General features: G+C 40.6%; 1 protein-coding gene across 14 annotated transcripts in view; it reads left to right on the top strand.

Moving 5' to 3' along the window:
* Window positions 1–13,131, top strand: part of PICALM (phosphatidylinositol binding clathrin assembly protein) — a 72,554-nt gene that overhangs the window by 25,415 nt on the left and 34,008 nt on the right. For all 14 annotated transcript variants that reach the window (XM_083736631.1, XM_083736633.1, XM_083736629.1 and 11 more), the window contains exons 2-4: window positions 8,487–8,629; window positions 11,112–11,187; window positions 11,797–11,899. In XM_083736631.1, coding sequence (XP_083592757.1) covers window positions 8,487–8,629; window positions 11,112–11,187; window positions 11,797–11,899 — 322 coding nt within the window. The remainder of the gene's footprint in view (window positions 1–8,486; window positions 8,630–11,111; window positions 11,188–11,796; window positions 11,900–13,131) is intronic.

The following is a 13,131-nucleotide window of genomic DNA, read 5'->3' on the forward strand; positions in this document are numbered from 1 at the left end:
GTGTCTAGCTCATTTGTTTGAGTAAGATATAGTGAAAGCTCAGATTAGAACTCCTTTGGTATGTCCCAGATGCACCCAGGATATAGGAAAAGCTAAAGGTATGTAGACATATTTATAATAAACTGGAGGAGAACAATATTTTTCTCTTGGTGCTTATCTGTAAAAACGTGAAGTCCTGCTGTATCGACAAAGTCCATCTAGCTTGACGTTCTGCTTCCAGCAGTGACTAATACAATGCCTCCAGGAAGCTCAAGCGGGGCATGTAGTCAAAAGCTGTCCCTCACTGCTATCTCTCCTTCTTCTGAATGTGGAAGGTTCCATTTAATCATCATGGCAATAATGGAGGATATTTAGTATACTGTTCCATAAAGCCACCTTCAATAATGTCAGCATTATAGATACATAATGCTTGATGTTTTAATAATAATAATAATAATAATAATTTATACCCCGCCCTCCCCAGCCAAGGCTGGGCTCAGAGCGGCTTACAAGCAATAATAAAAACAAGTTGAATGATTACAACTTAAAAACAAAATTAAAATACAACAGTAAAATATTGAAACATTAAAATATTAAAATGTAGCCTCATCGTAGGAGGAGAAGGAAAAGAAAAAAGAAAGAGAGGGAGGGAATCAAATTGGCTCCAGGCCAATTTACATGGCATGCTGGGCTGATCAAGTCCTGGGTTGTGTTTAGAGTGTTGTAGCCCAGCTATCCATGTGTCATTAAAGCATTAACTGCATCTGGCTTAGGGAACCAGATCCTTATCCACCCTACACACCCATGGGCCAACTTTGGCAGGTGATGAGGCCACCCTCATGTTCTATCACCCGACATCATGATAGCATCAAGTGGCTGATAGATGGGAAGTCCTACCCACCTGTCAAAGTTGATCTGCGGAGGAGTGGGGTTTGCATCACCAGCACATTCCCCAGGCAGAAAGCCTCATGAAGCAGCACCCATCAGGATTGAACTCTCCGCTCCATGGCAGATGAATGAAGAGTTCAGACCTGCTGGCTGCAGGGATCTACTTTCCCAGTGTCTTCCCTGCAAAGATTGAATTAGCAAAGCACACACTGGCAAGATTGTATTTAGTTCACAAACTGGTGACAGAGGGATCAGTCCTGTTGGTTGCAGGTCTGTGTCACCAGTGCCTTTCCCACAAGGAATGCATTGGTGAAGCAACACCCAGCAGAATTGAATCCTGCCATCAGGTAATATCTCCCACTGCTTGTGGTGTCGGGAAAGTGGCCTCCCACACCTACATTAAAATATTATAGCAAACTGTCAGTGGCATACAAAATAAATAAATAAAAATATATGAAAGCTTAAACCCAGAACAAACTTGGTTGGTCTCTAAGGTGCTACTGGACAATTTTTTAATATATTTTTTATTTATGTTGACTGCATCAGACCAACACGGCTACCTACCTGTGTCAGTGGCATAGTGTAACGTTGGAAAGTGTCGTTCACTTCTCCTACCTTGGCAATTACCTTTCCACATTGATGCCAAAATTCAGCATTGCCTGAGCTCTTTGAGTGCAGCTTTCTCCCAATTGAAGTGCAGAGTGTTTGAGAACCAGAACATCTGCAGGGAAACCAAAATGCTTGTTTTCAAAGCTATTGCACTACCAACCTTACTGTATGCATGTAAAACATGGACCACTTATAAACACTATCTCCAACTTCTCGAAAGAGTCCATCAACGGTGTCTCCAGAATATTTTACATATCGCTTGGGAAGAAAGGCAAACTAATGCCTGTGTACTGGAAGAGGCAAAGATCACCAGTGTCAAAGCAATGATTCTTTAACATCAATTTATTTGGACTAGTCGTGTGCGAATGCCTGATCATAGTCTTCCAAAGCAACTACTCTATTCCAAACTTAAAAATGGAAAGCGTAATGCTCGTAGTCAACAAGAGGCTTATAGACTCTCTCAAGGCAAATCTTAAAAAAATGTAATATAAACTCCAACAATTGGAAAACACTGGCCTGTGAGCACTCCAATTGGAGAAGAGTCTTTACCAAAGATGTAATGGACTTTAAAGATGCTCAAACTCAGGACGAAAGGGAGAAATGTGGTAAGAGGAAGGCACGTTTGGCAAACCCTCACCGTGTTAACCTGCTGCCTGGAAACCTATGTCCCCACTGTGGAAGGATGTGTGGATCCAGAATTGGCCTCCACAGTCACTTACAGACTCACTGTTCATGGTCACAATCTTACTCTGCTATGAGGGATCACGGAAGAAGTACCTTAAACTGGTCCACTGTGCTTGTGTCTGCAGCTGAATACCTTTAGTGAAATATGTTACTTTTTAAAAAACTTTAGATAAGCATGTGTTTGCTTCACATGTATTTCCTGGAACTTTCCACATCTCACAGCAGAGCTAAGAGACCTACCTAACTTTCTGGGCGGTAACAGTACGGTAAAAGTTTTCCCCTTCATGGGTTTGAAGCAGAATGGTATTGGGACATGAAATAAAAAAAATGCTCCCTGGTGATACTGAAGCTTAAATTGACTGGAAGATGGAAGTAATGAGTTTCTGAAGGGTCTACATACAAATACTGAGACAACCTTAGGGATCTTAAAATTTTGGGGGTTGTTAGGTACTTTTTCTTAGTGGAGGAGCACTTAGTCAGTTGGGCTTCGTAACACAGAGAGATTGTCAAGTACTCTTGTTTCCTGTTCCCTCATCAGCACTCCCAGTTAGGTCCTGTGCAAAACATGCTAAGGAACTTGGAAATAAACAGAAAGGGGGACTTTCATCACTCCCAGGCAATTCCCTGGATGATCCTTGCTTGTCTCCTTTTAGAAAAAGAACATGGAGAAGGCAACTCCAGTCTTGCTCAAAATAGTCAAGTAAGTTTTTGTTTCACAAAATTATAGTGGAAGGCTTTGAAGGAAGGCTGTTCTACACTCGTCTTGTTCTACACTGTTCTATACTTTGCTTGGTGAGGAGGCAGAAACATGTTTTTTGTTTCTACCAGTCTTGTGTAGGTGTTGCCCTTTGGACAGTTGCATCTCTTAAATTACTTACGTGGCTAATTATCCCCCACAGAGATGAAATAATGGCCTGATAAAGATCAAGGTGAAACCAATTTGATAAGGCTATAAAGTTCAAAGGGCCACATAAAAAGGTAGACAGGTATGGACTATGTCTTACTGTTCCCCACCCTTTTTATGGTATGAATGTGCCTTTACCTCACAGTATGTAAAGTTATGCATAGGGCTTATTCCATCCTGATAATTTTACGCCAGTTGTCAAATGAAGTAAAATGTGAAGTTAAACATTATATTCTCTAATTCTTGTCGGGTCCCCTTAATTTGTGTGTTTCTGTCTGCAGCTTTAGGGACTAGATTTTTAATTGAAGTTGTGAGACTCAGAAGTCTGAATTCAGCAGAAGAGAGTCAGGAAGTTGGCTTTGTAAAGGAGAGTTTGGGGATGCTGGACTAGATAGGGCTCTGGTCTGATCTAGCACAGCTCTTACATTCTTAGAGCCCCAGAAGTGGGGGTTTTTTGTGGTGGGGAAGGTGAGTCAGTGAGTGAGGAACTTAAGCTGGAGGAAATTGGAGCTCAGTTGCTGCCCTTTGGGTCAGTCCCTAGAGCTGTTGTGCAGATCTTGCCATCAGTTTTTGAGATGCACTGAATGCATGTGACATGCTGCAGTGTCTATTAAAAAAGGGCATCTTGGTTTTACAGTGGTACCTCAGGTTAAGAACTTAATTCGTTCCAGAGGTCCGTTCTTAACCAAAACTGTTCTTAACCTGAGGTACCACTTTAGCTAATGGGGCCTCCTGCTGCCGCCACGCTGCAGCGGCGCGATTTCTGTTCTCATCCTGAAACAAAGTTCTTAACCTGAGGTACTATTTCTGGGTTAGCGGAGTCTGTAACCTGAAGTGTCTGTAACCCGAGGTACCACTGTACTTGGTTTAAGGCTGCTTGTACCACAATAATTTATCTGCAAAATATTACAGGTCTTTGTATCACCTTAACTATAAAAATAGGATATAATTAAAATTTGAATACTTTTTGTATGTCCTGTCCTGTGAAAATACCTCCAAGCAGCAAATTGGCATGGGCCATTTGTTCAAAGGGACCCAAATCTCTCCTCTTTTGTACTTAAATATCTTGGTCTTTTAAAAGTATTCTTTTGCCAGTGCTAGCCTTAAGGGTTTTGACAGGAAATGAAGCTACTCCTTATCTTAATGTTTTGCTCTTTCAATAGCTTATTACTTAAGCATGATACATTTTTTGTTATATGTTAAATGTGGTTGAACTGAAGCTTGAACTTCATTTATGTTTGATTCTACCTCCAAAAACTGCATCCCTGTATCAAATTTCTCCTGTGGAACATTGCATAACTTATCTGTATCAGGATATTGTGCATCTGTATCAGGATATTGTGTTTTGCATTTTCCTGCCCAGTATATCATTGGCTGAGGTAAACCTTTGAGATATCACAACACTGCTAGGTGTGCTGAATCATTACAGGGTAGAAGCGCATAATTTTGAATTATGGTGCTGGAGGAGACTCTTGAGAGTCCCATGGACTGCAAGAAGATCAAACCTATCCATTCTGAAGGAAATCAGCCCTGAGTGCTCACTGGAAGGACAGATTGTGAAGCTGAGGCTCCAATACTTTGGCCACCTCATGGGAAGAGAAGACTCCCTAGAAAAGACCCTGATGTTGGGAAAGATGGAGGGCACAAGGAGAAGGGGGCGACAGAGGACGAGATGGTTGGATAGTGTTTTCGAGGTTACCAGCTTGAGTTTGACCAAACTGCGGGAGGCAGTGGAGGACAGAGGTGCCTGGTGTTCTCTGGTCCATGGGGTCATGAAGAGTCGGACACGACTAAACGATTAAACAACAACAGAAGCGCAAAACGAACTTCACGTGGATATATCATTTTTGGGCAGCGGCCCTATACTGAACTTATCTTGAAAACTGTTTTTAGTCTTTGTACTAGCCCTACAGCATTGTAGAGTTTCTTCATGTTCAGAAGTCAATGAATCGTTTCTGAACAGGTGTGGAAGACCAAATGCTATGTGTGCTCTTTTTAGTTAAATTTCCACAATGCCCATCAAACCTTGTGAGCTCTTGACATGTCCAGATGTGGTGGGGGGGGGGGCTTCTTTCCCAGAGAATGGTAGATTGGAGACTTAAAAATGCTTCCAGATTATTGGATATGAATGAGAACATTGTATGAAGTGAAACTTGGAGGCGGCAATGAAAACACAGAAAATATGCAGACACTGGGCACAAAACTAATAGTTTTGGCATGTGTTTGGTCTGCAGCTTGCTTTTGTAGGTGTGAATGATGTAAGCCCCAACCAAAAGTTGAATCCAGAGAGCTTTGTGTTTCCTTTCCTATTTTACAAACCCTCGTCTTGAACCAGCACATAAGTAACACTCTCCATATGGCCAAAACTTTAAAGGTCTTTGGAAGCTAGGTGTTTATAGCCCCTTGAGTCTTGAACAAAACCTATAGAATAGTGCTTCTTTATATAAAGCTGAACAGTGGTTGTATTTGTTACAAGTTGCTTCAGTTGACAGCAACTGGAAGCTAACATTTTAGTCATGAAAGTTGGAGGCAGGAAACTATTTGGGCTGGTAAGGAAACAGTGAATACTACATCAATGAGTATTTTGAAGTCTTTATTTCTAAGACTCCATTTACAGAAGCTTCAGGCAAGAAGAAAACCAAGGGTTGGCTTCTGTCTGTTTTTTCCTGTAGACTGTTTTGCTGTCTTCTGCCCTTGCCTCCTCCGTTCCCTTCTTCCTGGGCTCTCTAACATTAAAACCATTAAACTAAATCTTGGCAGCCCAGCTAGGTTAGATGACTATAATGCTGCTTTAACATTTTTAATCTGCTAAATCGCTTAAGTATTTCTATGGCTGCCAAAGATAAGTCTCTAACTTTGAAGAAAGTATTGGTGTTGAGCTTTATTCTTGCTAATGGTCAAAGCCTTTGGCTGGCTTTTGTTTTCCTTGTTTCTGTTTTATTTTGAAGGGAGAAAAGTTGGGTTCTCACATGATTCCAGCACCCATGAGTAAATTTAAGCCACTTCTCACATTAGGCATGTATTAGTATTTGGAACATAGTATTGCATTCAGTGCTTGCATATGGAAGAGTTTAGTTTGAAGTGGCCCTAGCGGTATACAGATAGGGTTCCAAACATGACTCATTTTATGCAGCACTTCAGTGGGGAACTAGAATTGCATTTTTTTAAAAGGAAAGTTGCTGCTTGTGAAATTGTTGGAAAAGCTACTTTGGTGCCGTTCAAATGTTACCCCCCCCCCCAGATGGTACTTAGGGTGAAATTTGCAGTGGCTTTGGGTCCACAAAGAATGCAAAATTGGATAAGGTTTTTGCCATTTTCTACTGTGGGGAAGGAAGCATGATAATCAAAGGCAACTTCCTAATCTTTCTGTTGGTACAATCTGCCTGAAAATAAACAAGTGACCTGCTTGCTATGTCTCTAGCCTGTTGAGTCTGCTTTGTCTTCTTATTCCTCCTTCAAGTCCTTTAACATGGCTAAATTTCTCTTGAGTTGCATACTTGTGGCTTGGAGCAATTGGCCTTGCTATCACTCTCTGGGTCTTTGGGATGAACTGAGCATTGTGCCTCCTAAGAGGATGATTTTTATAACTCGTTTGGAAAAACAACTAGTAAAGGTTTGGCAGGGCAGCTGATGCTTCTTTCAGATTTCTCTCTGTGTGTGTGTGTGTGTGTGTGTGCGCGCGCACACACACACACACACACACACACTGATATAGTCAACCAGCCTACTTTGGCTGTATTAGCAGAACTATTGGAGTAGCATATTGTAGGACAGGGAGGATTAGTACAAACTGGCTTTCACAAAATAACCATTTTGATTTTCAAACTGCTGTGGCTTCATGCATGGACGACGATCTTACTCGGCTACAAGTGATCGCCAAAGAAGAATGTAATTTTTTCCATGTACAGCTGTCTTTTGGACCTGGTAGATCAGTAGCATGTGTTGACTACTACTGTGTATACTATAGGCTTTGCTCGAAATGTGTTTAGGAACTGTAGCTGGTGCCAAATGTTGCTGCCCTGTTTTATTAACATGGTCAGATTGTAAAGTTTAAGTACGCTGGTTTTGGTTTAGATATCTGATTACTACATGTAAAGCTCTAGAATAGAGGGTCTAAGTACAGTAAACTTGAGTCTTCTCTCATATGAAACCCCATGATTAAAGTCTTAAGAACCTTTACTTGGGGTTCTGTATAACCATGAAAATAGATCTGTGGGCAAATGGAACAGCCCCTGTTTATGGCATGCACTTGATAAAGTTCAGGCTACATCACTTTGCAGTTAAGACATCAGTAAGAACTTTTCTTGTTGGCTATATTGGGGGCAGGTCTGGGTGGATTCTTGTGTGAGAAGAACACCTCTAGAGGTGTCAGTGTGGGTCTTCTGCATTTTATACTCTATTTTCATGAATGTCATGTGCTATTTCTGTTCGCATAAGTTTAAAAGACTGTTTCAATAGAGATGTTAATGAATTTCATATGTTAATTTTGCACTGTATGAAGAGTGATTGCTTTTTGCTGTATCTACCACCCATCAGTTTCACTGAATTTTGGTGTGGTGAGGATGAATAGAAACTGTTCTGCATGCTGTTCATAAGTTTTATTAAACTTTTGTCTCCACCCCCTCTTCTTTTGAACAAAAAGCTTCCAGTGCATACCTCATTCTAAAGTCTTAGTTACCTGCTTCATTTTCTCTATCTCCCCGCCCCCTCAACTGTTATCCTTCAGGTAATCTGAGGAACCCTGTGCATTTGCCAGGGGATCATTGCATTGTGCAGAGGATACTGGGGCATATGCTCCAGAGTGTACTGTTACTCTTGGGTCTCAGGCTCCCTGCATCATCTGAAGGTGCCCTGGAAATCCCACACCAAATGAGCAGCTGTGTTCACATGTCATAGAAAGCCATAAACTTACTACGACATAGCAGCTTGCTAGTGCACACTGCTGAATCACTCCTGTTGCTTTCTTCCCTTTGAGCTGGGAACAAGAAACTGCACACCCTGGTTTAGTGTGACTATTGGAACCCAGTCTTTTTTGTCTTTCTCACCAAACAAACCACAATGTTAAGCCAAGATTTGTTACTGACTTAGCAGTTCTGGTTTGTTTGCGCGAACAAACATGGTTTGGTTGTATGCTATTTTTGTAAGTTGCTTTGAGTTTTCATAAAAAGACTAATCAGTTCAATAAATAATAATATAATAATAATGAGCCTTGGTTGACACATCACTCTAAGTTTATGGCTCCCAGCTTGATGAAGGGAGTAATTCAGCAGTGTATAGTAGTGGGCTTCTGCTCCATAGCAAATCAGTTTATGACTTAACGTGATGTGCAAATGCAGCCAGTAGTCCATAGAATTCCCTCCTCACTCATTGAATGGAACCTGTTGCTGTTTTAAATATCAATGAGAATTTCTTTGTGTTGCAGATTTAATACAGTGCACAAATGAGATGAACGTAAATATCCCACAGTTGGCGGACAGCTTGTTCGAAAGGACAATGAACAGTAGCTGGGTGGTGGTATTCAAGTCACTCATCACAACACACCATCTAATGGTGTACGGAAATGAGGTAACTTATTACTGCAGATCACTCATACATTAGAGAATTGGCTTATTCAGTGCAACCTGGCTTTTTGCCCTGCATTGGGGATAATGAATGGTATTTAAAAACAGCCTGAGGCTTAACTAATGCATGTTCCCTGGCAAAAATTGTGAAAGCGTATTTGGATGATCTTGGTCACTTACATGCCATAAATAAGTTTGTAAGTGTCTCTGAAACAGGGATTGGTAACCTGTATTCCTCAGGACTTCAGCTCACATTAACTGAATCCAGCATGGCCAGTGGTTAGGGATCTGGTTGAAAGACATTGAGGATATAGATCAAGTGTGAACAACTTGATCTATAGTATTTGTGAAAATTGATAGTGTTAATTTTGTCTACAGCTATAGAACTGAACTATAGAAAATTCAGAAAGGGTAGGAACAAGTAATAGGGGCAGTTTAGAAATAATCAGCTTGCAATAATTTCTGAGGAGTAATGTTACTTTTTGCACTCCACAGTCTTCCTTAGGTTCTGCATCTCAAAACAGGTTTTTTGTTTTGTTTTGGTTAAATATATATCACCCCTTCAGTAAAACTATTAACACATTTGTTCAGTTGTGCATTTCCATAATGTATGTGATCAGTCATAACTTGGGAGAATGCTGAGGATAGTGTTTGAACATGAATGATTATTTTTTTATTTTTCTGGCTACATATTGCCTGAATTCATTTATATCACAGAACCATAATCCTTCCTGTTGAAGGGGAGGGGAGATGAAGTAGGGCATTTTGCAGAACAATGGTGCCACATCACCATGTGAAATACATTCACGATCTCATTCTTAAAACACTTCCTTACCTCATACTATGCTATTACAAAAGTTTTATTTATACTGCTCAGTTCATGTATTTGGCATTGATGAGGGTGTAACCAGAGAAGGAAAAGGCACTTGTGGGCTGGCTGACAAATGAATGGGACTAATATGAGTCATTTGAAGTCTGCATCATTTACCACATGGTTAAATTGTTTACTGGCTAAATGTCACCAATGCATGTAAGTTCATTCACTGTTCAGAGTAGGTCATAGTTGTAGTGACCCAGTCTTCTTGTCCAAATGGGATTCAGTGTGTGCTAGAATATATATTTATCTTAATATATTCTTTTGCTGCTTTTTACACCAATGCTTCCAAGTGACTTATAGGATGACCAAAAAAATAAAATAAAATACAACAAGAAGAAAAATATAAAAACAGCAGTAAAACAAGACCTAAAATGCTCACCCAGTATATACTGGGGGCTGTGCTCCTGCTTGCATTGCTCACCAAACGCCGCACTCCCCTTTAAATCTTACCAATCCCCCGGCGTGAGAAAGATGGATGGTCTTCCTTTGTCCATCTTGGGTGTTTACCTTCACATCTGTGTAGTCAGTCATTATAGGACTCAGGCAAAGGAACAAGGGGGCAGGGTGTGTGCATTAACGGCAGCCTTGGAACTCTGGGGATGTTGCTTTTGGCCCAGTTGCTTCTCCTGAGGGGTGCTCCTTTATCCTGCATGCTGCTGACTTATCTGCAATGCCTGGTATGTGGTGCAGGAGATAGCAGTGGATCCACATGCTGGCTGACTGCCACTTCTGGCCATTTTCCCCATTGCCACAGTGCTGCTCTTGCATCCTGATCAGCTGCTTGGGATGTGGAAGCAGCAGATGATCTCCAGGCTGGCTGGGGCTGAAGAAGATGGCCAGTAGCAGTGACAGCCAGCCTTGGACTGTGGATCCTTTGGGTAGACATCCCAGGGCTGGCAGACAGTGGAGCCAGCAGAGCAGGGTGGCTGCTGCATCCTGTTCCAGCTGTTTGTCTGAAGCTCAACTGGGCTGCCCACTCACTGCCTCTCATCACTCTATACTTCATATTGCCACTTGCTGTGACCAAGCAAGCTGCAGCATGATGACACAGTTACAAGTTAAATATAAGAAAATGAAAGAGAACACACTATGCCCACCCCAATTAAAAGGATGAGCACAAAAATATTTGTATTCAGAACCTGCCTTACATTTCTTGAGACTGCATGCACTGTGGTGCGACTTACAAGGTGAATACCTATTTTTTACTTCCAGGATGGTATTCCTGTCTAAATAGCTCTAGCTCATCAACTTGGATAGTTCGCTTTAAAAAGCAGGCATTTGAAGTGCCTTGGATCCGTGCATGAGAGGCCAGCATGGGAACTGCTCTGGTTTGCTTATTTGGATTGGACAATTTGAGAAGATTTCTCTTCTGTACTCACCAAATCGCAGCTGAATCAATTCAGACATTACACCAAACTGTAGTTTGAGACCCAAACTGTGCTTGCTGGGCTAATGAAAGCTGTAATTCCAAAACCTGGAGGGTATCAGATTGGGGAAGCCTGGCTTATAGGCATTCTGACCTAGGTCACTCTATGTTAATGATAAGATACACACAAAGAGCTATGTACAATTCCAGTCAAATAATCCAAAGTCTTTTTATCCCTTCTAGCGTTTTATCCAGTATCTGGCTTCCAGGAACACATTGTTTAACTTGAGCAATTTCTTGGACAAAAGTGGATTGCAAGGTAAATCATTTGGTTTGTTTCAAGTGAGTCATGACATCCTTGAAGGTGTCTTTATAGCAGCATCATTGCTTCGGGACTCAGTTATCATTCTGAAAAGTGTAACCCTTCTGGTGGAGACCTCTCCCAAGTGCTTAAAAGATACTTGAACTTCTCTGTATTCTACAACAGTCTGCAGTTGAATAGTAAAATGTCCACATTCCCCCCCCCCCCCGAATTAACATTCATAAGGAAATTCATTAACATTCATAAGGAAATTCATTAACATTCATAAGGAAATAACAGATAACACAGACATCATCTTTAGTATGCAGCTAATGAAGCTGGTCCATAAAATGATTTCTACAGTTAGAGAGTGAGATGTACAAGTTCTAATTTAGTCAAGGGAGAAATGTGGGAGAAGAGGAAGCTCAGGGCACGTCTTTGTCTAAAATCACTTGTATATGGAAATCTGTGCTTTTAATTTATTTGATTCTCACAGTAAGTTAGATATATTTGTCCATAGGGTCCAAATGATGATCCTGTGAATTTAAATTGTTACGTTCTTAATGTTTAGTCATAAGTGTTCATGCAAAACAGGGAGCTAATTTGTTTTGTCTTTCTCTTCTTTAGGGTATGATATGTCCACATTTATCAGAAGATATAGCAGGTATTTGAATGAAAAAGCAGTTTCCTACAGACAAGTAGCTTTTGACTTCACAAAAGTAAAAAGAGGGTAAGGATTACATTGTCTGGAATAAATTTATTTTAAGGTGTAGCTTACCATTTATAGCTTCTGTTCTAATTACTCATAAGTTTACTTAAATGTAAAGATGCAACTTCAGACGAATAATTGACCTCTAGAAGATTAAGTCTTGCTACCAATGGAACCAAGATCTGTTTTTACACCACTGTGCTTTGTGTTCCAGCTAGGTAATGATTTGGTTCCCAGGTGTTTTTTATTCATATGTTTTTTTTAATTAGAAGGCTGTGTGCATGTGTGTGTGCTTTTGGGAAAGGAAGAACTTTGCAGATCAGAGGGTTGATGTAGTGCTGATCTAAATAACTGCAGTGAGTTTTGCAGCTTCCACAAAACACATTTTGTCAAAACAGTCATATTAAATTTGACAGTTAAAAGTGCCAAGTGACAAGCAAGTTTAATTAAGAAGTAATTCTGGACTTGAAGTTGGAAGCTCAATATATTTTTTTTTATTTTTAAGCTGGCAGCAAGGGCTTTTAAGTTGATGAAGGCTGAGAAAGGAAGGCAGTCTTCGAAAAGATTTTTGGATATAAAATTCTTAAAACTCAAAAGTATATACTAGAGGGAGTCAACATTATGGAGCGTATTTGAATGAGCTTTTAAATGCTGGTGTTTTGTCAAGTAGTCTGGGAGAAGAAACATTCCAAAAGCTCTTCACCAGTAGCATCTGCATTTCCATAGAAGTCCAGCCCTTTGCTCCCATCCCTGTACCTTGTGCTATCAGGCTTTTATCCTGTCTCTGCCAGCCCTGCGTCTGTAATCACTTGCGATTGCAGTCAACTATGTGACTAGTTCTACACGCGCAAGGAAGTTTTAGATTTGTGTTATTTTAACAGCAATGATCTGTGCTGTGTGTCAAATTTCTTTTGAAACTTTGGAAAGTTTAAAAGGCAGCATGTGATATGAACGTAAGAGTCTTGCTGTGTCAGACCAGATGTCAATCTAGTCCATCATACTGCTTTAACAGTGACTATTCACTGCTTTATGGGAAGTTCATAAGCATTATTACCTAAGGGCAGAGTAGATTTGAGGGGTTGAGAGGGACAGGAGGAGAAGTTCCTTTGCGCAAGCAGAACAACTCACACAGTGATTTCATTGGACACCAGCGGATACAACTTGTACTGAAAGTAGTTCAAAGGTCTTGTGACTTCTGTGTTCTTGAAAATTTGAAATGACTGATATTAAAAGTATAAAAAAATAGAAAGATC

Source organism: Podarcis gaigeae (assembly GCF_964106915.1).
Source record: "Podarcis gaigeae genome assembly, chromosome: 4".
NCBI lineage: Eukaryota > Metazoa > Chordata > Lepidosauria > Squamata > Lacertidae > Podarcis > Podarcis gaigeae.